Consider the following 27,074-nt stretch of genomic DNA (forward strand, 5'->3'; position numbering starts at 1 on the left):
GTTAGTGCTGGAAGTGTGTAACTCTCGGGTTCTGAAGACTGTGTGATGTCAGGCGTGACCCGATCGGGGTTAGTGCTGGAAGAGTGTAACTCTTGGGTTCTGAAGACTGTGCAGTGTTTCCCCTAGGATTTTTTTTCAAGGGGGGGGGGGGGGCTGCTAGTGTTGCGGAGCGGGCGTGTTACGGATACGTGGTGTACATTTTTTAGCAATCAAAAAGCATGTCTAATTAATTGAAATAGTGTATTATGAATCATTAAACGTATACAACATTTTTTTTAAAATATGAAAAAAAAATTCACACTAATTCTGTGTTGTGTTTTTTCTGGTAATAAAATGAAGACATAAAACACAAATGTTATCATTTATCATCAATTTTAATCATATGAAATTAAATAAACTTTTTGTCAAATAACGTGCTGCACAATGAGCTTTACTGTTAAAATTAAAACATGGATTATTCCTAAAAAAAAATCAGTTTTGATGATAATTTATTTGGATTAGTGTTAGTATTATTACATTGGGACATATCTAAATTCTACTGTACAACGGTAATATATTTCTGTCAAGTTAAACCGAACTTTTATTTTGACGGGTTGCCGTGAAGACCTTTTGAGTTTGTGTGTTTGCCATAATAATAGTTTTTCTCAAATGAAGCGGTTAAATGATCACGAAGTGACTTTCGGAGTGGATCTAGAGCCTGGAGAGGAAGTTTATGCATTTGTGTATTCATATAGGCAAAAAAACAGCGCAAGCGTCACACGTGCTTCAGTGTGTGTGTGTGTGGTACGTTAAATGAAACTGCGCGTCGGCTGCACCATTCATTCACACAGAACAAGCCGGATTCGTATTTAAATAGTCTTTGTGGTTTAATATCCACACACACTTGTCTACATCGCGATTTGATTTCAAGTGTACACTGAACTGCTTTCTATTTATTCCTCAAAAGATTGACAAATTCCATGAAATTCCGCGTTATACAGTAAATTTCTTTTTTATGACTGGATTTCGTCAGCAATTTATGGGGGGCGGGGGGTCGTTTTGGGGGGGCGGGCCGCCCCCCCAAAACAATGGTAGGGGAAACACTGCTGTGTGATGTCAGGCGGGACCCGATCAGGGTTAGTGCTGGAAGTGTGTAACTCTCGGGTTCTGAAGACTGTGTGATGTCAGGCGGAACCCGATCAGGGTTAGTGCTGGAAGTGTGTAACTCTCGGGTTCTGAAGACTGTGTGATGTCAGGCGTGACCCGATCAGGGCTAGTGCTGGAAGTGTGTAACTCTCGGGTTCTGAAGACTGTGTGATGTCAGGCGTGACCCGATCAGGGTTAGTGCTGGAAGAGTGTAACTCTCGGGTCCTGAAGACTGTGTGATGTCAGGCGTGACCCGATCAGGGTTAGTGCTGGAAGAGTGTAACTCTCGGGTCCTGAAGACTGTGTGATGTCAGGCGTGACCCGATCAGGGTTAGTGCTGGAAGAGTGTAACTCTCGGGTTCTGAAGACTGTGTGATGTCAGGCGTGACCCGATCAGGGTTAGTGCTGGAAGTGTGTAACTCTCGGGTTCTGAAGACTGTGTGATGTCAGGCGTGACCCGATCGGGGTTAGTGCTGGAAGTGTGTAACTCTCGGGTCCTGAAGACTGTGTGATGTTAGGCGTGACCTGATCGGGGTTAGTGCTGGAAGTGTGTAACTCTCGGGTCCTGAAGACTGTGTGATGTTAGGCGTGACCCGATCAGGGTTAGTGCTGGAAGTGTGTAACTCTCGGGTTCTGAAGACTGTGTGATGTCAGGCGGGACCCGATCAGGGTTAGTGCTGGAAGAGTGTAACTCTCGGGTTCTGAAGACTGTGTGATGTCAGGCGTGACCCGATCAGGGTTAGTGCTGGAAGTGTGTAACTCTCGGGTTCTGAAGACTGTGTGATGTCAGGCGTGACCCGATCAGGGTTAGTGCTGGAAGAGTGTAACTCTCGGGTCCTGAAGACTGTGTGATGTCAGGCGTGACCCGATCAGGGTTAGTGCTGGAAGTGTGTAACTCTCGGGTTCTGAAGACTGTGTGATGTCAGGCGTGACCCGATCGGGGTTAGTGCTGGAAGTGTGTAACTCTCGGGTCCTGAAGACTGTGTGATGTTAGGCGTGACCTGATCAGGGTTAGTGCTGGAAGTGTGTAACTCTCGGGTTCTGAAGACTGTGTGATGTCAGGCGTGACCCGATCGGGGTTAGTGCTGGAAGTGTGTAACTCTCGGGTTCTGAAGACTGTGTGATGTCAGGCGTGACCCGATCGGGGTTAGTGCTGGAAGTGTGTAACTCTCGGGTCCTGAAGACTGTGTGATGTCAGGCGTGACCCGATCAGGGTTAGTGCTGGAAGAGTGTAACTCTCGGGTCCTGAAGACTGTGTGATGTCAGGCGTGACCCGATCAGGGTTAGTGCTGGAAGTGTGTAACTCTCGGGTTCTGAAGACTGTGTGATGTCAGGCGTGACCCGATCGGGGTTAGTGCTGGAAGTGTGTAACTCTCGGGTTCTGAAGACTGTGTGATGTCAGGCGTGACCTGATCAGGGTTAGTGCTGGAAGTGTGTAACTCTCGGGTCCTGAAGACTGTGTGATGTCAGGCGTGACCCGATCGGGGTTAGTGCTGGAAGTGTGTAACTCTCGGGTTCTGAAGACTGTGTGATGTCAGGCGTGACCCGATCGGGGTTAGTGCTGGAAGTGTGTAACTCTCGGGTTCTGAAGACTGTGTGATGTCAGGCGTGACCTGATCAGGGTTAGTGCTGGAAGTGTGTAACTCTCGGGTCCTGAAGACTGTGTGATGTCAGGCGTGACCCGATCGGGGTTAGTGCTGGAAGAGTGTAACTCACGGGTTCTGAAGACTGTGTGATGTCAGGCGTGACCCGATCGGGGTTAGTGCTGGAAGAGTGTAACTCTCGGGTCCTGAAGACTGTGTGATGTCAGGCGTGACCCGATCAGGGTTAGTGCTGGAAGTGTGTAACTCTCGGGTTCTGAAGACTGTGTGATGTTAGGCGTGACCCGATCAGGGTTAGTGCTGGAAGTGTGTAACTCTCGGGTCCTGAAGACTGTGTGATGTTAGGCGTGACCCGATCAGGGTTAGTGCTGGAAGTGTGTAACTCTCGGGTCCTGAAGACTGTGTGATGTTAGGCGTGACCCGATCAGGGTTAGTGCTGGAAGTGTGTAACTCTCGGGTTCTGAAGACTGTGTGATGTCAGGCGTGACCCGATCAGGGTTAGTGCTGGAAGTGTGTAACTCTCGGGTCCTGAAGACTGTGTGATGTCAGGCGTGACCCGATCAGGGTTAGTGCTGGAAGTGTGTAACTCTCGGGTTCTGAAGACTGTGTGATGTCAGGCGTGACCCGATCAGGGTTAGTGCTGGAAGTGTGTAACTCTCGGGTTCTGAAGACTGTGTGTTGTCAGGCGTGACCCGATCAGGGTTAGTGCTGGAAGTGTGTAACTCTCGGGTTCTGAAGACTGTGTGATGTCAGGCGTGACCCGATCAGGGTTAGTGCTGGAAGTGTGTAACTCTCGGGTCCTGAAGACTGTGTGATGTTAGGCGTGACCCGATCAGGGTTAGTGCTGGAAGTGTGTTACTCACGGGTTCTGAAGACTGTGTGATGTCAGGCGTGACCCGATCAGGGTTAGTGCTGGAAGTGTGTAACTCTCGGGTTCTGAAGACTGTGTGATGTCAGGCGTGACCCGATCGGGGTTAGTGCTGGAAGAGTGTAACTCTCGGGTTCTGAAGACTGTGTGATGTCAGGCGTGACCCGATCGGGGTTAGTGCTGGAAGGGTGTAACTCTCGGGTTCTGAAGACTGTGTGATGTCAGGCGTGACCCGATCGGGGTTAGTGCTGGAAGAGTGTAACTCTCGGGTCCTGAAGACTGTGTGATGTCAGGCGTGACCCGATCGGGGTTAGTGCTGGAAGAGTGTAACTCTCGGGTTCTGAAGACTGTGTGATGTCAGGCGTGACCCGATCGGGGTTAGTGCTGGAAGGGTGTAACTCTCGGGTTCTGAAGACTGTGTGATGTCAGGCGTGACCCGATCGGGGTTAGTGCTGGAAGAGTGTAACTCACGGGTTCTGAAGACTGTGTGATGTCAGGCTTGACCCGATCAGGGTTAGTGCTGGAAGTGTGTAACTCTCGGGTTCTGAAGACTGTGTGATGTCAGGGGTGACCCGATCAGGGTTAGTGCTGGAAGAGTTTGACCTCTGCTCACACTGATAGCAGGTTTTAGCATTAGTGCTTTAGCCATTCATTTCCATTCACTGCAGAAAACCGATTCGGTTGGATCATGAACTATGGCTCTACAGTGTCCATGTTTGATTGCCTGATTATTAGCTAGCTGTTACTGTGTTCAGGCCTGAGTGTACTGGCGTCCCATCCGGCGCACGGTCCTCCACCAGCCCTGAGAGCAACACCGTCACTCGCCCCACACACCGGTGGTGAGAGAGCACACTGTGTGTGTGTGTGTGTGTGCCAGAGTAACTAAAGAGAAAAACAGTTGTCAACATTTGAAGTGGATCAAAAAGAGTTCATCACCCGTTCATCGGGTATTGTTCAAAATACATGTATAACTTTGAACGGTTTTGATCCACTTCAGATGTTGACTACTGTAAATCGTGAGGCAGCGGATCAAACGCTGCAGTTAAAGGGGACACATCATGAACCTCTGAGTTTCCCCGTGTGTAAGTGCTGTAATCCACTGCTTCTACCAACACAGAAAACGTGAAAACTGAAACCCAGTAACTCTGTTCTGGTGAGTCTTTCTCTGCAACCACGTCTAGAAATAAGCAGATCAGATTTCGCTCCTTCTGCCGTATGAAGAGGATCTTATAATAATATTCCTGGCCCTTAATCTGCACGTTTACACACACCAGCGACATTGGGTTCGGCGAGCGCCAACAGAGACCAGTTCTAACGCACTGGAGAAGATCCAGCAAAGCCTGAAACTGTTCTGTGGTCGAGCACAGACGACACTGAACACTATTGACCAGAACATGTCAGCGCTGTCTTATAAACACCTCAGGAACTGTGGACACTTGTGGAAGAGTTCAACATGATGAGGAGATGATCAGTGTAACTCCACAACAACTACAGAAATGTCTCCGCTAACATTCAGAAACGTGTGTTGCTCCAGCAGGACTCTATCAGGCTCAGCCTGCGCAGATGACCCGACCACCGGCCTCCTCGTACCCGTCTCTGCAGCCGGCCTACAGTCCCTCAGCTCCACAGCTCTACACACAGGTACCACACACACACACACACACACACACACACACACAAACTGATCTACCTCAGTCCCTCAGCTCCAGCTCTCTACACACCGGTACCACACACACACACACTGATCTACCCCAGTCCCTCAGCTCCAGCTCTCTACACACCGGTACCACACACACACACACTGATCTACCCCAGTCCCTCAGCTCCACAGCTCTACACACAGGTACCACACACACACACACACACAAACTGATCTACCCCAGTCCCTCAGCTCCAGCTCTCTACACACCGGTACCACACACACACACACTGATCTACCCCAGTCCCTCAGCTCCACAGCTCTACACACAGGTACCACACACACACACACACACACACACACACAAACTGATCTACCCCAGTCCCTCAGCTCCAGCTCTCTACACACCGGTACCACACACACACACACTGATCTACCCCAGTCCCTCAGCTCCACAGCTCTACACACAGGTACCACACACACACACACACACACAAACTGATCTACCTCAGTCCCTCAGCTCCAGCTCTCTACACACCGGTACCACACACACACACACTGATCTACCCCAGTCCCTCAGCTCCAGCTCTCTACACACCGGTACCACACACACACACACTGATCTACCCCAGTCCCTCAGCTCCACAGCTCTACACACAGGTACATCACACACACAGACACACTCATCTACCCCTCCTCAGCTCCAGCTCTCTACACACCGGTACCAGTCTCTCTCTCACACACACACACACACAAACACACTGATCATTACACTGTTAATAATAACTAAAGTACCTAATTATGTTACATAGGCGGAGGAGTAGCTCATTTGCATTTAAAGGGACACACACAATACGTCGCGTTTTTGCTCACGCTATAAAAATTTGACAAACTATAATAATTTATCTGGGGGGATTTTGAGCTGAAATTACACACACATTCTGGGGACACCAGAGATTTATATTACATCTAATGAAAAGGGGCATACTATGTCACCTTTAAGGCTGTGTCCTCTCCTGTTCTCCATCAGGTCCAGCCGTCGGGCGGCGCAGCTCAGCTCAGTCCGTCTCTGGCAGCGATGAGTCTGCAGTCCCAGACGCCAGAAGCCCTTCGTGTGGTGAACCTCCTTCAGGAGCGCAACCTCCTTCCCTCCGGAGCCGTGACTCCGCCCACTCCCTGCCTCCCGCGGGACCTGCAGAAGATCAACTGCTGCCCAGAGTCAGTGTGTGTGTGTGTGTGTGTGCGCATTTTTAGGACCCCCTTGAAAATGAGATGTTACATCTCAAGGGGCTATCCTTTCAATAAATTCAAAATGAGCATGTGTGTGTTCTGCCCTCCGCTCACTGCATGTCTCGTCCTCAGGGTCTTCCGCTGTACTCTGACCAGCATCCCTCAGACACAGGCTCTGCTGAACAAAGCCAAGCTTCCCCTCGGCCTCCTGCTGCACCCCTTCAAGGATCTCTCCGTGAGTGACCTGACCTCTTACCCTCCACACCTGACCTCTTACCCTCCACACCTGACCTCTTACCCTCCACACCTGAACCTCTTACCCTCCACACCTGACCTCTTACCCTCCACACCTGAACCTCCGACCCTCCACACCTGACCTCTTACCCTCCATACCTGACCCTTTTACCCTCCACACCTGACCTCTTACCCTCCACACCTGACCTCTTACCCTCCACATCTGACCTCCGACCCTGTCCAGACCTGACCTCCGACCCTGTCCAGACCTGACCTCCGACCCTCCACACCTGGCCTCCGACCCTGTCCAGACCTGACCTCCGACCCTCCACACCTGGCCTCCGACCCTGTCCAGACCTGACATCTGACCCTCCACCCCTGACTTCTGACCCTGTCCAGACCTGACCTCCGACCCTTCACACCTGACCTCTGACCCTCATTTATTCATTTATCTGATCTTTTATGTCCCCTCATGTCGTCCTGAACACAGGAGGAGAAATTCAAAACACTCAGTTTACATTCAGTAATGATGAACAGGAACTGAGTCTTTTGGGCTTCAGAAAGTCCCATAAAAATATCCCAACCGTTTTATTTGTGTAGGGCTTTTCATTACACGTGTGTTCTGTCTGCAGCAACTCCCCGTGGTGACCTCCAGTAACATTGTGCGCTGTCGCTCCTGTCGGACCTACATCAACCCGTTCGTGACCTTCGTGGACGGCAGAAGATGGAAGTGTAATCTGTGTCACCGAGTCAACGATGGTGAGCGGCGTACACACTCATCTTCCGTCACGAGTCGCTGTACACTGATGAGAACGTATCTGAATGTGTGTTTCATCAGTTCCAGAGGAGTTCATGTATAATCCGGTCAGCAGGTCGTATGGAGCGCCTCACAAGAGACCCGAGGTCCAGAACGCCACCATCGAGTTCATCGCCCCGTCAGAATACATGGTACAGCTGAATTACCTGATGCTGTGATGTCACGTCTGAATCAGAAACGTCCTATACGGCAAAACCCTGGCAGTCAACAGCTGTAGCATTAAATTATAGTATACAGATCGACACTAACAGTCAAAAGTTCTGCATCGATACGATTTTTAATGTTTTAAAAAGAAGTCCCTTCTGCTCACCAAGGCTGCATTTATTTGAAAAAAAAAAACAATGAAATATTATTATAATGTAAATCAGCTGTTTTCTATGTGAATATATAGTAAAGTGTAATTTTTTTCTGTGATCAAAGCTGAATTTTCAGCATCATTACTCCAGTCTTCAGTGTCACATGATCCTTCTAATATGATGATTTAATGCTCAAAAAAAAAATGTTGAAAAACAGTTATTTACATTTTTATTTCAGGATTTTTTGATGAATAGAAAGTTTAAAAGAACAGTATTTATTTGAAATAGAATCTTTTGTAACATAATAAATGTCTTTACTGTAACTTTTGATCATTTTAATTCATTGTTAATGGATGAAAGTATTGATTTCTTTTATTTACCCCCCCCCCAAAAAAACAAATCGTACTGACCCCAAACTTTTGAACGGTAGTGTTTAATGTTACAAAAGATTCTATTTCAGATAAATGCTGAAGAGAAGAGAAAGAAGATACTTTCTTAAAAAACATAATAAAATCGTATCGATCCAAAACTTTTGACTGGTAGTGTATATATGCAGATGTCTCCCTGTACATGTATATGATGTGTGTGTGTGTTGTGTCCTCAGCTCAGGCCGCCTCAGCCCGCTGTCTATCTGTTCGTCCTCGACGTGTCCCACAATGCCGTGGAGACTGGGTATCTGGATGTCGTCTGTCAGTCGCTTCTAGAGAACCTTGACTCGTAAGTGAGCGTCATCGAGCCACTGTCCACTTGGGCTGTCAAAACGGCTGAAAAGCTTAATGCAAATTTCTTTATTTAATATTAGCAAAATTCGAAATTATATTCGAATTCTAAAGGCAATTCTTAATGTTAAGAGGAAAAAAGTACTGCATTGTCTCCTATGCCCACAAGAGGGCGCAAGCGAGTGCAATGAGCAAATATAAACCAAATCAAGCATCGCATTTATTGAAATGAAATGACATTCACTTTTTAAAATGCATGGGTTAGGGTTAACCCATCATCATGTCTCGCGCCTCTTGACACCAAAAATTGAAATGCAAGTTTTTTTTTTTATTCAACGAATATCCGAAATTCAAATTTTTATTTGACAGCCCTAGTGTCCGCTCTCTGTGTAACCACCTGATGTGTGTGTAACCTGCTGATCAGTGTGTCACGTGTGTGTAACCTGTTGACGTGGGTGTAACCTGCTGTTCAGTGTGTCACTCGTGTGTAACCCGCTGATCGGTGTGTCACGCGTGTGTAACCCGCTGATCGGTGTGTCACGCGTGTGTAACCCGCTGATCAGTGTGTCACTCGTGTGTAACCCGCTGATCAGTGTGACGCGTGTGTAACCCGCTGATCGGTGTGTCACGCGTGTGTAACCCGCTGATCGGTGTGTCACGCGTGTGTAACCCGCTGATCGGTGTCAGGCGTGTGTAACCCGCTGATCGGTGTCACGCGTGTGTAACCCGCTGATCAGTGTGTCACTCGTGTGTAACCCGCTGATCAGTGTGATGCGTGTGTGACCCGATGATCAGTGTCACTCGTGTGTAACCCGCTGATCGGTGTCAGGCGTGTGTAACCCGCTGATCGGTGTGTCAGGCGTGTGTAACCCGCTGATCGGTGTCAGGCGTGTGTAACCCGCTGATCGGTGTGATGCGTGTGTGACCCGATGATCAGTGTCACTCGTGTGTAACCCGCTGATCGGTGTCAGGCGTGTGTAACCCGCTGATCGGTGTGTCAGGCGTGTGTAACCCGCTGATCGGTGTCAGGCGTGTGTAACCCGCTGATCGGTGTGTCACGCGTGTGTAACCCGCTGATCGGTGTCAGGCGTGTGTAACCCGCTGATCGGTGTCAGGCGTGTGTAACCCGCTGATCGGTGTGTCACGCGTGTGTAACCCGCTGATCGGTGTCAGGCGTGTGTAACCCGCTGATCGGTGTCACGCGTGTGTAACCCGCTGATCAGTGTGATGCGTGTGTGACCCGATGATCAGTGTCACTCGTGTGTAACCCGCTGATCGGTGTCAGGCGTGTGTAACCCGCTGATCGGTGTCAGGCGTGTGTAACCCGCTGATCGGTGTGTCACGCGTGTGTAACCCGCTGATCGGTGTCAGGCGTGTGTAACCCGCTGATCGGTGTCAGGCGTGTGTAACCCGCTGATCAGTGTGTGACGCGTGTGTAACCCGCTGATCGGTGTGTCACGCGTGTGTAACCCGCTGATCGGTGTCAGGCGTGTGTAACCCGCTGATCGGTGTGTCACGCGTGTGTAACCCGCTGATCGGTGTCAGGCGTGTGTAACCCGCTGATCGGTGTCAGGCGTGTGTAACCCGCTGATCGGTGTGTCACGCGTGTGTAACCCGCTGATCGGTGTGTCACGCGTGTGTAACCCGCTGATCGGTGTCAGGCGTGTGTAACCCGCTGATCGGTGTGTCACGCGTGTGTAACCCGCTGATCGGTGTGTCACGCGTGTGTAACCCGCTGATCGGTGTCAGGCGTGTGTAACCCGCTGATCGGTGTGTCACGCGTGTGTAACCCGCTGATCGGTGTCAGGCGTGTGTAACCCGCTGATCGGTGTGTCACGCGTGTGTAACCCGCTGATCGGTGTCAGGCGTGTGTAACCCGCTGATCGGTGTGTCACGCGTGTGTAACCCGCTGATCGGTGTCAGGCGTGTGTAACCCGCTGATCGGTGTGTCACGCGTGTGTAACCCGCTGATCGGTGTCAGGCGTGTGTAACCCGCTGATCGGTGTGTCACGCGTGTGTAACCCGCTGATCGGTGTCAGGCGTGTGTAACCCGCTGATCGGTGTGTCACGCGTGTGTAACCCGCTGATCGGTGTCAGGCGTGTGTAACCCGCTGATCGGTGTGTCACGCGTGTGTAACCCGCTGATCGGTGTGTCACGCGTGTGTAACCCGCTGATCGGTGTCAGGCGTGTGTAACCCGCTGATCGGTGTGTCACGCGTGTGTAACCCGCTGATCGGTGTCAGGCGTGTGTAACCCGCTGATCGGTGTGTCACGCGTGTGTAACCCGCTGATCGGTGTCAGGCGTGTGTAACCCGCTGATCGGTGTGTCACGCGTGTGTAACCCGCTGATCGGTGTCAGGCGTGTGTAACCCGCTGATCAGTGTGTGACGCGTGTGTAACCCGCTGATCGGTGTGTCACGCGTGTGTAACCCGCTGATCGGTGTCAGGCGTGTGTAACCCGCTGATCGGTGTGTGACGCGTGTGTAACCCGCTGATCAGTGTGTGACGCGTGTGTAACCCGCTGATCGGTGTCAGGCGTGTGTAACCCGCTGATCGGTGTGTGACGCGTGTGTAACCCGCTGATCAGTGTGTGACGCGTGTGTAACCCGCTGATCGGTGTGTCACGCGTGTGTAACCCGCTGATCGGTGTCAGGCGTGTGTAACCAGCTGATCGGTGTGTCACGCGTGTGTAACCCGCTGATCGGTGTCAGGCGTGTGTAACCCGCTGATCGGTGTGTCACGCGTGTGTAACCCGCTGATCGGTGTCAGGCGTGTGTAACCCGCTGATCGGTGTGTCACGCGTGTGTAACCCGCTGATCGGTGTCAGGCGTGTGTAACCCGCTGATCAGTGTGTGACGCGTGTGTAACCCGCTGATCGGTGTGTCATGCGTGTGTAACCCGCTGATCGGTGTCAGGCGTGTGTAACCCGCTGATCGGTGTGTCACGCGTGTGTAACCCGCTAATCGGTGTGTGACGCGTGTGTAACCCGCTGATCGGTGTGTCACGCGTGTGTAACCCGCTGATCGGTGTGTCACGCGTGTGTAACCCGCTGATCGGTGTCAGGCGTGTGTAACCCGCTGATCAGTGTGTGACGCGTGTGTAACCCGCTGATCGGTGTGTCATGCGTGTGTAACCCGCTGATCGGTGTCAGGCGTGTGTAACCCGCTGATCGGTGTGTCACGCGTGTGTAACCCGCTAATCGGTGTGTGACGCGTGTGTAACCCGCTGATCGGTGTGTCAGGCGTGTGTAACCCGCTGATCGGTGTGTGACGCGTGTGTAACCCGCTGATCAGTGTGTGACGCGTGTGTAACCCGCTGATCGGTGTGTCACGCGTGTGTAACCCGCTGATCGGTGTCAGGCGTGTGTAACCCGCTGATCGGTGTGTGACGCGTGTGTAACCCGCTGATCAGTGTGTGACGCGTGTGTAACCCGCTGATCGGTGTGTCAGGCGTGTGTAACCCGCTGATCGGTGTGTGACGCGTGTGTAACCCGCTGATCGGTGTGTGACGCGTGTGTAACCCGCTGATCAGTGTGTGACGCGTGTGTAACCCGCTGGTCGGTGTGTCACGCGTGTGTAACCCGCTGATCAGTGTGTGACGCGTGTGTAACCCGCTGATCGGTGTGTCATGCGTGTGTAACCCGCTGATCGGTGTCACGCGTGTGTAACCCGCTGATCGGTGTGTCACGCGTGTGTAACCCGCTGATCGGTGTGTCACGCGTGTGTAACCCGCTGATCGGTGTGTCACGCGTGTGTAACCCGCTGATCGGTGTCAGGCGTGTGTAACCCGCTGATCGGTGTGTCACGCGTGTGTAACCCGCTGATCGGTGTCAGGCGTGTGTAACCCGCTGATCAGTGTGTGACGCGTGTGTAACCCGCTGATCAGTGTCACTCGTGTGTAACCCGCTGATCGGTGTGTCACGCGTGTGTAACCCGCTGATCAGTGTGACGCGTGTGTAACCCGCTGATCAGTGTGACGCGTGTGTAACCCGCTGATCGGTGTGTCACGCCTGTGTAACCCGCTGATCGGTGTGTCACTCGTGTGTAACCCGCTGATCGGTGTCAGGCGTGTGTAACCCGCTGATCGGTGTGTCACTCGTGTGTAACCCGCTGATCGGTGTGTCACGCGTGTGTAACCCACTGATCGGTGTGTCACGCGTGTGTAACCCGCTGATCGGTGTGTCACGCGTGTGTAACCCGCTGATCGGTGTGTCACGCGTGTGTAACCCGCTGATCGGTGTCAGGCGTGTGTAACCCGCTGATCGGTGTGTCACTCGTGTGTAACCCGCTGATCGGTGTGACGCGTGTGTAACCCGCTGATCAGTGTGACGCGTGTGTAACCCGCTGATCAGTGTGACGCGTGTGTAACCCGCTGATCGGTGTGTCATGCGTGTGTAATCCGCTGATCGGTGTGTCACTCGTGTGTAACCCGCTGATCGGTGTGTCACTCGTGTGTAACCCGCTGATCGGTGTGTCACTCGTGTGTAACCCGCTGATCGGAGTGTCACGCATGTGTAACCCGCTGATCGGTGTGTCATGCGTGTGTAACCCGCTGATCTGTGTGTCAGGCATGTGTAACCCGCTGATCGGTGTGTCACGCGTGTGTAACCCGCTGATCGGTGTGTCACTCGTGTGTAACCCGCTGATCGGTGTGTCAGGCGTGTGTAACCCGCTGATCGGTGTGTCACTCGTGTGTAACCCGCTGATCGGTGTGTCACTCGTGTGTAACCCGCTGATCGGTGTGTCACTCGTTTGTAACCCGCTGATCGGTGTGTCACTCGTTTGTAACCCGCTGATCGGTGTGTCACGCGTGTGTAACCCGCTGATCGGTGTGTCACTCGTGTGTAACCCGCTGATCGGTGTGTCACTCGTTTGTAACCCGCTGATCGGTGTGTCACGCGTGTGTAACCCGCTGATCGGTGTGTCACTCGTGTGTAACCCGCTGATCGGTGTGTCACTCGTTTGTAACCCGCTGATCGGTGTGTCACGCGTGTGTAACCCGCTGATCGGTGTGTCACGCGTGTGTAACCCGCTGATCGGTGTCACTCGTGTGTAACCCGCTGATCGGTGTGTCACTCGTGTGTAACCCGCTGATCGGTGTGTCATGCGTGTGTAACCCGCTGATCGGTGTCACTCGTGTGTAACCCGCTGATCGGTGTGTCAGGCGTGTGTAACCCGCTGATCGGTGTGTCACGCGTGTGTAACCCGCTGATCGGTGTGTCACTCGTGTGTAACCCGCTGATCGGTGTGTCACTCGTGTGTAACCCGCTGATCGGTGTGTCACTCGTGTGTAACCCGCTGATCGGTGTGTCACGCGTGTGTAACCCGCTGATCGGTGTGTCACTCGTGTGTAACCCGCTGATCGGTGTGTCATGCGTGTGTAACCCGCTGATCGGTGTGTCACTCGTGTGTAACCCGATGATCAGTGTCACTCGTGTGTAACCCGCTGATCCGTGTCAGGCGTGTGTAACCCGCTGATCGGTGTGTCACTCGTGTGTAACCCGCTGATCGGTGTGTCACTCGTTTGTAACCCGCTGATCGGTGTGTCACGCGTGTGTAACCCGCTGATCGGTGTGTCACTCGTGTGTAACCCGCTGATCGGTGTCACGCGTGTGTAACCCGCTGATCGGTGTGTCACTCGTGTGTAACCCGCTGATCGGTGTCACGTGTGTGTAACCCGCTGATCGGTGTGTCACGTGTGTGTAACCCGCTGATCGGTGTCACGCGTGTGTAACCCGCTGATCGGTGTGTCACTCGTGTGTAACCCGCTGATCGGTGTCACGCGTGTGTAACCCGCTGATCGGTGTGTCATGCGTGTGTAACCCGCTGATCGGTGTGTCACTCGTGTGTAACCCGCTGATCGGTGTGTCATGCGTGTGTAACCCGCTGATCGGTGTGTCACTCGTGTGTAACCCGATGATCAGTGTCACTCGTGTGTAACCCGCTGATCCGTGTCAGGCGTGTGTAACCCGCTGATCGGTGTGTCACTCGTGTGTAACCCGCTGATCGGTGTGTCACTCGTTTGTAACCCGCTGATCGGTGTGTCACGCGTGTGTAACCCGCTGATCGGTGTGTCACTCGTGTGTAACCCGCTGATCGGTGTCATGCGTGTGTAACCCGCTGATCGGTGTGTCACTCGTGTGTAACCCGCTGATCGGTGTCACGCGTGTGTAACCCGCTGATCGGTGTGTCACGTGTGTGTAACCCGCTGATCGGTGTCACGCGTGTGTAACCCGCTGATCGGTGTGTCACTCGTGTGTAACCCGCTGATCGGTGTCATGCGTGTGTAACCCGCTGATCGGTGTGTCACTCGTGTGTAACCCGCTGATCGGTGTCACGCGTGTGTAACCCGCTGATCGGTGTGTCACGTGTGTGTAACCCGCTGATCGGTGTCACGCGTGTGTAACCCGCTGATCGGTGTGTCACTCGTGTGTAACCCGCTGATCGGTGTGTCACGCGTGTGTAACCCGCTGATCGGTGTCACGCGTGTGTAACCCGCTGATCGGTGTCACTCGTGTGTAACCCGCTGATCGGTGTGTCACGCGTGTAACCCGCTGATCAGTGTGACGCGTGTGTAACCCGCTGATCAGTGTGACGCGTGTGTAACCCGCTGATCGGAGTGTCACGCGTGTGTAACCCGCTGATCGGTGTGTCACGCGTGTGTAACCCGCTGATCGGTGTGTCACTCGTGTGTAACCCGCTGATCGGTGTGTCACTCGTGTGTAACCCGCTGATCGGTGTGTCACTCGTGTGTAACCCGCTGATCGGTGTGTCACTCGTTTGTAACCCGCTGATCGGTGTGTCACGCGTGTGTAACCCGCTGATCGGTGTGTCACTCGTGTGTAACCCGCTGATCGGTGTGTCACTCGTGTGTAACCCGCTGATCGGTGTGTCACTCGTGTGTAACCCGCTGATCGGTGTGTCACGTGTGTGTAACCCGCTGATCGGTGTGTCACGCGTGTGTAACCCGCTGATCGGTGTGTCACGCGTGTGTAACCCGCTGATCGGTGTGTCACGCGTGTGTAACCCGCTGATCGGTGTGTCACGCGTGTGTAACCCGCTGATCGGTGTCACTCGTGTGTAACCCGCTGATCGGTGTCACGCGTGTGTAACCCGCTGATCTGTGTGTCACGCGTGTGTAACCCGCTGATCGGTGTCACGCGTGTGTAACCCGCTGATCGGTGTCACTCGTGTGTAACCCGCTGATCAGTATCAGGTGTGTGTAACCCGCTGATCTGTGTGTCAGGCATGTGTAACCCGCTGATCGGTGTGTCATGCGTGTGTAACCCGCTGATCGGTGTGTCATGCGTGTGTAACCCGCTGATCGGTGTGTCATGCGTGTGTAACCCGCTGATCGGTGTGTCACGCGTGTGTAACCCGCTGATCGGAGTGTCACGCGTGTGTAACCCGCTGATCGGAGTGTCACGCGTGTGTAACCCGCTGTTCAGTGTGTCACGTGTGTGTAACCCGCTGTTCAGTGTGTCACTCGTGTGTAACCCGCTGATCGGTGTGTCACGCGTGTGTAACCCGCTGATCGATGTGTAATGCGTGTGTAACCCGCTGATCGGTGTGTCACGTGTGTGTAACCCGCTGATCGGTGTGTCACGTGTGTGTAACCCGCTGTTCAGTGTGTCAGGCGTGTGTAACCCGCTGTTCAGTGTGTCAGGCGTGTGTAACCCGCTGTTCAGTGTGTCACTCGTGTGTAACCCGCTGTTCAGTGTGTCAGGCGTGTGTAACCCGCTGATCGGAGTGACGCGTGTGTAACCCGCTGATCGGTGTGTCACGCGTGTGTAACCCGCTGATCGGTGTGTCACTCGTGTGTAACCCGCTGATCGGTGTGTCACGCGTGTGTAACCCGCTGTTCAGTGTGTCACTCGTGTGTAACCCGCTGATCGGTGTGTCACGCGTGTGTAACCCGCTGTTCAGTGTGTCAGGCGTGTGTAACCCGCTGATCGGTGTGTCACTCGTGTGTAACCCGCTGTTCAGTGTGTCAGGCGTGTGTAACCCGCTGTTCAGTGTGTCAGGCGTGTGTAACCCGCTGTTCAGTGTGTCAGGCGTGTGTAACCCGCTGTTCAGTGTGTCACTCGTGTGTAACCCGCTGATCGGTGTGTCACGCGTGTGTAACCCGCTGATCGGTGTCACTCGTGTGTAACCCGCTGATCGGTGTCACGCGTGTGTAACCCGCTGTTCAGTGTGTCAGGCGTGTGTAACCCGCTGTTCAGTGTGTCAGGCGTGTGTAACCCGCTGATCAGTGTGTCAGGCGTGTGTAACCCGCTGATCAGTATCAGGTGTGTGTAGCTCGCTGTTCAGTGTGTCAGGCGTGTGTAACCCGCTGATCAGTATCAGGTGTGTGTAGCTCGCTGTTCAGTGTGTCAGGCGTGTGTAACTCGCAGATCAGTGAGTCACTCGTGTGTAACCCGCTGATCAGTATCAGGTGTGTGTAACTCGCTGTTCAGTGTGTCAGGCGTGTGTAACTCGCAGATCAGTGTGTCAGGCGTGTGTAACCCGCTGATCAGTATCAGGTGTGTGTAGCTCGCTGTTCAGTGTGTCAGGCGTGTGTAACTCGCAGATCAGTGTGTCAGGCGTGTGTAACCCGCTGATCAGTATCAGGTGTGTGTAGCTCGCTGTTCAGTGTGTCAGGCATGTGTAACCCGCTGATCAGTATCAGGTGTGTGTAGCTCGCTGTTCAGTGTGTCAGGCGTGTGTAACCCGCTGATCAGTATCAGGTGTGTGTAACCCGCTGTTCAGTGTGTCAGGCGTGTGTAACTCGCAGATCAGTGTGTCACTCGTGTGTAACCCGCTGATCAGTATCAGGTGTGTGTAGCTCGCTGTTCAGTGTGTCAGGCGTGTGTAACTTGCTGATCAGTATCAGGTGTGTGTAGCTCGCTGTTCAGTGTGTCAGGCGTGTGTAACCCGCTGATCAGTATCAGGTGTGTGTAGCTCGCTGTTCAGTGTGTCACTCGTGTGTAACCCGCTGATCAGTATCAGGTGTGTGTAGCTCGCTGATCAGTGTGTCAGGCGTGTGTAACCCGCTGATCAGTATCAGGTGTGTGTAGCTCGCTGTTCAGTGTGTCACTCGTGTGTAACCCGCTGATCAGTATCAGGTGTGTGTAACTCGCAGATCAGTGTGTCAGGCGTGTGTAACCCGCTGATCAGTATCAGGTGTGTGTAGCTCGCTGATCAGTGTGTCAGGCGTGTGTAACCCGCTGATCAGTATCAGGTGTGTGTAGCTCGCTGTTCAGTGTGTCACTCGTGTGTAACCCGCTGATCAGTATCAGGTGTGTGTAGCTCGCTGATCAGTGTGTCAGGCGTGTGTAACCCGCTGATCAGTATCAGGTGTGTGTAGCTCGCTGTTCAGTGTGTCACTCGTGTGTAACCCGCTGATCAGTATCAGGTGTGTGTAGCTCGCTGATCAGTGTGTCAGGCGTGTGTAACTCGCAGATCAGTGTGTCAGGCGTGTGTAACCCGCTGATCAGTATCAGGTGTGTGTAGCTCGCTGTTCAGTGTGTCAGGCGTGTGTAACCCGCTGATCAGTATCAGGTGTGTGTAGCTCGCTGATCAGTGTGTCAGGCGTGTGTAACTCGCTGTTCAGTGTGTCAGGCGTGTGTAACTCGCTGTTCAGTGTGTCAGGCGTGTGTAACTCGCTGTTCAGTGTGTCAGGCGTGTGTAACTCGCTGTTCAGTGTGTCAGGCGTGTGTAACTCGCTGTTCAGTGTGTCAGGCGTGTGTAACTCGCTGTTCAGTGTGTCAGGCGTGTGTAACTCGCTGTTCAGTGTGTCAGGCGTGTGTAACTCGCTGATCAGTGTGTCAGGCGTGTGTAACCCGCTGATCAGTATCAGGTGTGTGTAACTCGCAGATCAGTGTGTCAGGCGTGTGTAACCCGCTGATCAGTATCAGGTGTGTGTAGCTCGCTGTTCAGTGTGTCAGGCGTGTGTAACTCGCTGTTCAGTGTGTCAGGCGTGTGTAACTCGCTGTTCAGTGTGTCAGGCGTGTGTAACTCGCTGTTCAGTGTGTCAGGCGTGTGTAACTCGCTGTTCAGTGTGTCAGGCGTGTGTAACTCGCTGTTCAGTGTGTCAGGCGTGTGTAACTCGCTGTTCAGTGTGTCAGGCGTGTGTAACTCGCTGATCAGTGTGTCAGGCGTGTGTAACCCGCTGATCAGTATCAGGTGTGTGTAGCTCGCTGATCAGTGTGTCACGCGTGTGTAACTCGCTGTTCAGTGTGTCAGGCGTGTGTAACCCGCTGTTCAGTGTGTCAGGCGTGTGTAACTCGCTGATCAGTGTGTCAGGCGTGTGTAACCCGCTGATCAGTATCAGGTGTGTGTAACTCGCAGATCAGTGTGTCAGGCGTGTGTAACCCGCTGATCAGTATCAGGTGTGTGTAGCTCGCTGATCAGTGTGTCACGCGTGTGTAACTCGCTGTTCAGTGTGTCAGGCGTGTGTAACTCGCTGTTCAGTGTGTCAGGCGTGTGTAACCCGCTGTTCAGTGTGTCAGGCGTGTGTAACCCGCTGATCAGTATCAGGTGTGTGTAGCTCGCTGATCAGTGTGTCAGGCGTGTGTAACCCGCTGATCAGTATCAGGTGTGTGTAACTCGCAGATCAGTGTGTCAGGCGTGTGTAACCCGCTGATCAGTATCAGGTGTGTGTAGCTCGCTGTTCAGTGTGTCAGGCGTGTGTAACTCGCTGTTCAGTGTGTCAGGCGTGTGTAACTCGCTGATCAGTGTGTCAGGCGTGTGTAACCCGCTGATCAGTATCAGGTGTGTGTAGCTCGCTGATCAGTGTGTCACGCGTGTGTGTAACCTGCTGATCAGTGTGTCAGGCGTGTGTAACTCGCTGTTCAGTGTGTCAGGCGTGTGTAACTCGCTGTTCAGTGTGTCAGGCGTGTGTAACTCGCTGTTCAGTGTGTCAGGCGTGTGTAACCCGCTGTTCAGTGTGTCAGGCGTGTGTAACTCGCAGATCAGTGTGTCACTCGTGTGTAACCCGCTGATCAGTATCAGGTGTGTGTAGCTCGCTGATCAGTGTGTCAGGTGTGTGTAGCTCGCTGATCAGTGTGTCACGCGTGTGTAACCCGCTGTTAAGTGTGTCACGCGTGTGTAACCTGCTGATCAGTGTGTCACGCGTGTGTGTAACCTGCTGATCAGTGTGTCACTCGTGTGTAACCTGCTGATCAGTGTGTCACGCGTGTGTGTAACCTGCTGATCGGTGTCACGCGTGTGTAACCTGCTGATCAGTGTGTCACGCGTGTGTGTAACCTGCTGATCAGTGTGTCACGCGTGTGTAACCCGCTGTTAAGTGTGTCACGCGTGTGTAACCTGCTGATCAGTGTGTCACGCGTGTGTGTAACCTGCTGATCAGTGTGTCACGCGTGTGTAACCCGCTGATCAGTGTGTCACGCGTGTGTGTAACCTGCTGATCAGTGTGTCACGCGTGTGTGTAACCCGCTGATCAGTGTGTCACGCGTGTGTAACCCGCTGATCAGTGTGTCACGCGTGTGTGTAACCCGCTGATCAGTGTGTCACGCGTGTGTGTAACCTGCTGATCGGTGTCACGTGTGTGTAACCCGCTGTTAAGTGTGTCACGTGTGTGTAACCCGCTGATCAGTGTGTCACGCGTGTGTGTAACCTGCTGATCGGTGTCACGTGTGTGTAACCCGCTGTTAAGTGTGTCACGCGTGTGTAACCCGCTGATCAGTGTGTCACGCGTGTGTGTAACCTGCTGATCAGTGTGTCACTCGTGTGTAACCCGCTGATCAGTGTGTCACGCGTGTGTGTAACCTGCTGATCGGTGTCACGTGTGTGTAACCCGCTGTTAAGTGTGTCACGCGTGTGTAACCCGCTGATCAGTGTGTCACGCGTGTGTGTAACCTGCTGATCAATGTGTCACGCGTGTGTGTAACCTGCTGATCAATGTGTCACGCGTGTGTGTAACCTGCTGATCAGTGTGTCACGCGTGTGTGTAACCCGCTGATCAGTGTGTCACACGTGTGTGTAACCTGCTGATCAATGTGTCACGCGTGTGTGTAACCTGCTGATCAATGTGTCACGCGTGTGTGTAACCTGCTGATCAATGTGTCACGCGTGTGTGTAACCTGCTGATCAATGTCACGCGTGTGTGTAACCTGCTGATCAATGTGTCACGCGTGTGTGTAACCCGCTGTTAAGTGTGTCACGCGTGTGTGTAACCTGCTGATCAGTGTGTCACGCGTGTGTGTAACCTGCTAATCAATGTGTCACGCGTGTGTGTAACCTGCTGATCAATGTGTCACGCGTGTGTGTAACCTGCTGATCAATGTGTCACGCGTGTGTGTAACCTGCTGATCAGTGTGTCACGCGTGTGTGTAACCTGCTAATCAATGTGTCACGCGTGTGTGTAACCTGCTGATCAATGTGTCACGCGTGTGTGTAACCTGCTGATCAGTGTGTCACGCGTGTGTTTCCTAATAAAGGCTCCCCGGAGACTCTCGCACGAAGATCGGCTTCATCACGTTTGACAGCACCATCCACTTCTACAACCTGCAGGAAGGGCTGTCGCAGCCGCAGATGCTCGTCGTGTCAGACATCGACGGTAAGATGCTGTTTCCCATCAGCAAACGCAGATGATGTTCAGTGATGTTCGGAAGTGACACGGCTCTGTTCCTCCTCAGATGTGTTCCTGCCGACTCCAGACAGCCTGTTAGTGAACCTGAGCGAGTGCAAGGAGGTGAGCGAGCGCTCGGGTTCATCCTATTCAATTCACATTATTTCCAGTCCTTGATTCTGATTGGTCAATAACTGTGTTTTATTCACGACAACACACGGCTATGACCGCCTCACCCAACGGTTCTCTGTATCACTACACAACACCCCTAGCAACCACTCTTAGCATCGCAAACATATGTTCTCATTGATATTGTTCATTGAAGCTTATCGAGTGAGTATTGTGAGAGATCGAGTAAGTGTGTGTACCTGCATTTGCAGTAAATATAGTATTTCCTTCAGGTCAGTCCTATATTCATAATTAAATATCCGTTTGAATGTCCGCTGCGATATCTTGTCCTTTTAACAGTTAAGGTTTTTTTCCCCTTCGTGAAACGCTAGTCATTTGTCAGTTGTGTCTTGCTTCTTGCTTCAGGGACTATTTTTTTCCAGCGGAGGGAAGCCTTTTAGTGAGTTTACTTAATATAAATCGCATTGATACATATTTTTTTGGCTTTAATATTTGTATTGTGTGGTAACCGTTTTATAATATTAATATTACCGTTTTTACGTATAGCGCTTTTCACAATACACATCGTTTCAAAGCAGCTTTACAGAAAATGCATGAGTCCGCATTACAGTTTAGAGTGATCTGTTATCAGAGGAGACTGAGTAATGGATTTCAGAAATGTACATATACAAATCACAGAGTTACCTAAAAATGTATTAATGTAAACACTAATAATTCAAGGCAGAAACAATGAGCTCATTGAAGTAATGAATACATGTTTGTTAACAAACGACGTGCCCCAGCGATTGGATGGAGTGAAGCGTGTGTTGCAGCTGGTCCAGGATCTGCTGATGGGTTTGCTTCAGATGTTCAGCGTGTGTGTGTGTGTTGCAGCTGGTCCAGGACCTGCTGACGGGTCTGCCGCAGATGTTCAGCAGGACGATGGAGACTCAGTCTGGTCTGGGTCCGGCGCTCCAGGCCGGGTTTAAGCTTCTGTCTCCCACCGGCGGGCGCATCTCAGTCTTCCAGACACAACTGCCCACTGTGGGCATCGGTGCCCTCAAACCCCGAGAGGAGCCCAGCCAGAAGGCACACGCCAAGGTCACACACACACACACACACACCACTGTCAGACTGAGTCATTGATGGATTGGCTTCATTTTCACTGGCACACAATTAGCTGTTTTAGCAACTCTTCAATTTTACAACACTTTATTACTGTTAGCACTTTATTTTACGGTCCTGTTCCCCCTGTACTTATTATAGTAACTGCAAAAACTGGGTAATAACCCTGAACTTTCCCCTGAACCTGACCTTAAAGGGATAGTTCACCCAAAAATGAAAATTATCCCATGATTTACTCTCCCTCAAGTCATCCTAGGTGTGTATGACTTTCTTCTTTCAGACAAATACAATCAGAGTTATATTAAAAAATATCCTGGCTCTTCCAAGCTTTATAATGGCAGTGAATGGCTTTATATGTTTTGAAGATCATAAAAGTGCATCTATCCATGATAAAAGTGCATCTATCCGTGATAAAAGTGCATCTATCATCATAAAAGTGCATCCATCCATCAAAAAAGTTCATCCGTCCATCATAAAAGTGCATCTGTCCATCAAAAAAGTGCATCTTTCCATCATAAAAGTGCATCTATCATCGTAAAAGTGCATTTGTCCATCATAAAAGTGCACTTTTATCATGGAGAGATGCACTTTTATGGACTTCAAAACATAAAGCCATTGACTGCCATTATAAAGCTTGGAAGAGCCAGGACATTTTTTTTATATAACTCTGATTGTATTTGTCTGAAAGAAGAGTGTCATATACACCTAGGATGGCTTGAGGGTGAGTAAATCATGGGGTAACTTTCAGTTTTGGGTGAACTATCCCTTTAACCCATGTAGTCAGCTTATAGTACTCAGTATTTCTTAGGCAAATACACTGTAAGTGTACGTACTGCCAAATAAAGTACAACCATTACTTGTATAAAAGTTTATCATGTGCAATACTATATGTTAATGTAACTCCGTATTGGACACTGAACAGGAAGTTTGAGTCCTCGAAGGGAAAGTTAAAGCTGTTGTTGGTCACTGCAGGAGGTCCAGCATCTGAACCCGGCAACGGACTTCTATAAGAAGCTGGCTCTGGACTGCTCCGGCCATCATGTGGCGGTGGACCTGTTCCTGCTCAGCGCGCAGTACTGCGACCTGTCCTCTCTAGGTCAGTCTAACCCTCTGCGACCTGTCCTCTCTGGGTCAGTCTAGCCTCTGCGACCTGTCCTCTCTGGGTCAGTCTAACCTCTGCGACCTGTCCTCTCTGGGTCAGTCTAGCCTCTGCGACCTGTCCTCTCTGGGTCAGTCTAACCTCTGCGAACTGTCCTCTAGTCTAGCCTCTGCGACCTGTCCTCTCTGGGTCAGTCTAACCTCTGCGACCTGTCCTCTCTAGGTCAGTCTAACCTCTGCGACCTGTCCTCTCTAGGTCAGTCTAGCCTCTGCGAACTGTCCTCTCTAGGTCAGTCTAACCTCTGCGACCTGTCCTCTCTAGGTCAGTCTAGCCTCTGCGACCTGTCCTCTCTAGGTCAGTCTAGCCTCTGCGACCTGTCCTCTCTAGGTCAGTCTAGCCTCTGCGACCTGTCCTCTCTAGGTCAGTCTAACCTCTGCGACCTGTCCTCTCTAGGTCAGTCTAGCCTCTGCGACCTGTCCTCTCTAGGTCAGTCTAGCCTCTGCGACCTGTCCTCTCTAGGTCAGTCTAGCCTCTGCGACCTGTCCTCTCTAGGTCAGTCTAACCTCTGCGACCTGTCCTCTCTAGGTCAGTCTAGCCTCTGCGACCTGTCCTCTCTAGGTCAGTCTAACCTCTGCGAACTGTCCTCTCTAGGTCAGTCTAGCCTCTGCGACCTGTCCTCACTAGGTCAGTCTAACCTCTGCGAACTGTCCTCTCTGGGTCAGTCTAACCTCTGCGACTTGTCCTCTCTAGGTCAGTCTAGCCTCTGCGACCTGTCCTCTCTAGGTCAGTCTAGCCTCTGCGACCTGTCCTCTCTAGGTCAGTCTAACCTCTGCGACCTGTCCTCTCTAGGTCAGTCTAGCCTCTGCGACCTGTCCTCTCTAGGTCAGTCTAGCCTCTGCGACCTGTCCTCTCTGGGTCAGTGTAGCCTCTGCGACCTGTCCTCTCTAGGTCAGTCTAGCCTCTGCGACCTGTCCTCTCTAGGTCAGTCTAGCCTCTGCGACCTGTCCTCTCTAGGTCAGTCTAGCCTCTGCGACCTGTCCTCTCTAGGTCAGTCTAACCTCTGCGACCTGTCCTCTCTAGGTCAGTCTAGCCTCTGCGACCTGTCCTCTCTAGGTCAGTCTAACCTCTGCGAACTGTCCTCTCTGGGTCAGTCTAACCTCTGCGACTTGTCCTCTCTAGGTCAGTCTAGCCTCTGCGACCTGTCCTCTCTAGGTCAGTCTAACCTCTGCGACCTGTCCTCTCTAGGTCAGTCTAGCCTCTGCGAACTGTCCTCTCTAGGTCAGTCTAACCTCTGCGAACTGTCCTCTCTAGGTCAGTCTAGCCTCTGCGACCTGTCCTCTCTAGGTCAGTCTAGCCTCTGCGACCTGTCCTCTCTAGGTCAGTCTAGCCTCTGCGACCTGTCCTCTCTAGGTCAGTCTAATCTCTGCGACCTGTCCTCTCTAGTTCAGTCTAACCTCTGCGACTTTTCCTCTCTAGGTCAGTCTAGCCTCTGCGACCTGTCCTCTCTAGGTCAGTCTAGCCTCTGCGAACTGTCCTCTCTAGGTCAGTCTAGCCTCTGCGACCTGTCCTCTCTGGGTCAGTCTAGCCTCTGCGACCTGTCCTCTCTAGGTCAGTCTAGCCTCTGCGACCTGTCCTCTCTAGGTCAGTCTAGCCTCTGCGACCTGTCCTCTCTAGGTCAGTCTAACCTCTGCGACCTGTCCTCTCTAGGTCAGTCTAGCCTCTGCGACCTGTCCTCTCTAGGTCAGTCTAACCTCTGCGACCTGTCCTCTCTGGGTCAGTCTAGCCTCTGCGAACTGTCCTCTCTAGGTCAGTCTAGCCTCTGCGACCTGTCCTCTCTAGGTCAGTCTAGCCTCTGCGACCTGTCCTCTCTAGGTCAGTCTAGCCTCTGCGACCTGTCCTCTCTAGGTCAGTCTAACCTCTGCGACCTGTCCTCTCTAGGTCAGTCTAGCCTCTGCGACCTGTCCTCTCTAGGTCAGTCTAGCCTCTGCGACCTGTCCTCTCTAGGTCAGTCTAGCCTCTGCGACCTGTCCTCTCTAGGTCAGTCTAACCTCTGCGACCTGTCCTCTCTAGGTCAGTCTAGCCTCTGCGACCTGTCCTCTCTAGGTCAGTCTAGCCTCTGCGAACTGTCCTCTCTAGGTCAGTCTAGCCTCTGCGACCTGTCCTCTCTGGGTCAGTCTAGCCTCTGCGAACTATCCTCTCTGGGTCAGTCTAGCCTCTGCGACCTGTCCTCTCTGGGTCAGTCTAACCTCTGCGACCTGTCCTCTCTAGGTCAGTCTAGCCTCTGCGAACTGTCCTCTCTAGGTCAGTCTAGCCTCTGCGACCTGTCCTCTCTGGGTCAGTCTAGCCTCTGCGACCTGTCCTCTCTAGGTCAGTCTAGCCTCTGCGACCTGTCCTCTCTAGGTCAGTCTAGCCTCTGCGAACTATCCTCTCTGGGTCAGTCTAGCCTCTGCGACCTGTCCTCTCTAGGTCAGTCTAGCCTCTGCGAACTGTCCTCTCTAGGTCAGTCTAGCCTCTGCGACCTGTCCTCTCTAGGTCAGTCTAACCTCTGCGACCTGTCCTCTCTAGGTCAGTCTAGCCTCTGCGACCTGTGAGGAGGAGGAAGAGGATGATAATTATGTGTGTACACGTGCGTACAGCCCTTTAATATCCGGCCTCGTGATACAGAGGATACTGCACAGTGTCGTACCGTGGTGAATTATAGATCAAGCATAATAACAGGCACTGCTTACTGCCGTGAAGTCATTGTCTTGAAAGGCGTTTTTTGGGCAACTAGTCCATCCCTACACATCCAGCGTTCCTGACTCGAGCTTCTGTCACTGGGAGCTTGGAGAGTGTAAGCGATCAGTCCGCTAGAAGGAGTGGAGAAGGCTGTGCGGAGATCATGTTGATGGGTTAGAGAGTGTGTAGGGTCAGGTGTGAGCCTGGGGGATCTATAGGGGTAAACTGTGCTGAGAGCAGACGTCACACGGTCCGGTGAGATCACTAATGATGTGCACAAGAGCTCTCCTGCAGGTGATGTTGATGTGTGTGTGTTCCTGCAGGCTGCATATCCAGGTACTCTGCAGGAAGTGTGTATTATTACCCGTCGTACCACCGTCAGCACAGCCCGGCCCAGACCGAGCGCTTCCAGCGCGACCTGAAGAGGTACCTGACCCGCAAGATCGGCTTCGAGGCCGTCATGAGGATACGCTGCACCAAAGGTGTGTGTGTGCGAGTGTGTGTGTGTGTGTGTGTGTGTGTGAGAGTGTTTGCGTGCGAGTGTGACTGTGAGAGTGCGAGTGTGTGCGCGTGCGTGCGTGTGTAAGTGTGTGAGTCCGCATCAAACCTGACAAAACACACCTCCCCAGTGTCCACACACACCTTCCCCGTCTGTGCACACACACCTCCCCAGTGTCCTGGTCACTGACGCTCTGTGTCCTCAGGCCTGTCCATACACACGTTCCACGGGAACTTCTTTGTGCGCTCCACGGACCTGCTGTCTCTGGCGAACGTAAACCCGGACGCGGGCTTCGCTGTGCAGATGAGCATCGAGGAGAATCTGCTGGACCTGCAGGCCGTGTCCTTCCAGGCCGCGCTGCTCTACACCTCCAGCAAAGGTCAGGGCTCATGTGGTCTGAGGTCATGTGATCACCCGTGGTCTGAG

At 52.4% G+C, this 27,074-nt stretch overlaps 1 protein-coding gene across 2 annotated transcripts in view; it reads left to right on the top strand.

The window, feature by feature from the left end:
• Positions 1 to 5,119: 5,119 nt before the first annotated feature.
• Positions 5,120 to 27,074, top strand: part of sec24a (SEC24 homolog A, COPII coat complex component) — a 42,456-nt gene continuing 20,501 nt past the window's right edge. The window contains exons 1-13 of one of the 2 annotated variants that reach the window (XM_056244338.1): positions 5,120 to 5,188; positions 5,874 to 5,893; positions 6,264 to 6,451; positions 6,596 to 6,698; positions 7,330 to 7,456; positions 7,536 to 7,645; positions 8,415 to 8,527; positions 20,969 to 21,087; positions 21,167 to 21,222; positions 22,102 to 22,308; positions 23,305 to 23,428; positions 26,473 to 26,631; positions 26,854 to 27,027. In XM_056244338.1, the coding sequence (XP_056100313.1) occupies positions 5,158 to 5,188; positions 5,874 to 5,893; positions 6,264 to 6,451; positions 6,596 to 6,698; positions 7,330 to 7,456; positions 7,536 to 7,645; positions 8,415 to 8,527; positions 20,969 to 21,087; positions 21,167 to 21,222; positions 22,102 to 22,308; positions 23,305 to 23,428; positions 26,473 to 26,631; positions 26,854 to 27,027 (1,531 nt within the window). In that variant the 5' untranslated portion in view covers positions 5,120 to 5,157. Of the gene's footprint in view, positions 5,236 to 5,873; positions 5,894 to 6,263; positions 6,452 to 6,595; positions 6,699 to 7,329; positions 7,457 to 7,535; positions 7,646 to 8,414; positions 8,528 to 20,968; positions 21,088 to 21,166; positions 21,223 to 22,101; positions 22,309 to 23,304; positions 23,429 to 26,472; positions 26,632 to 26,853; positions 27,028 to 27,074 lie in introns of both variants that reach the window. The other variant, XM_056244337.1, reaches the window with a different exon arrangement.

This window comes from Rhinichthys klamathensis, unplaced genomic scaffold, assembly GCF_029890125.1.
Source record: "Rhinichthys klamathensis goyatoka isolate OS25496 unplaced genomic scaffold, OSU_Roscu_1.1 h1tg000962l_1, whole genome shotgun sequence".
NCBI classification, from domain to species: domain Eukaryota; kingdom Metazoa; phylum Chordata; class Actinopteri; order Cypriniformes; family Leuciscidae; genus Rhinichthys; species Rhinichthys klamathensis.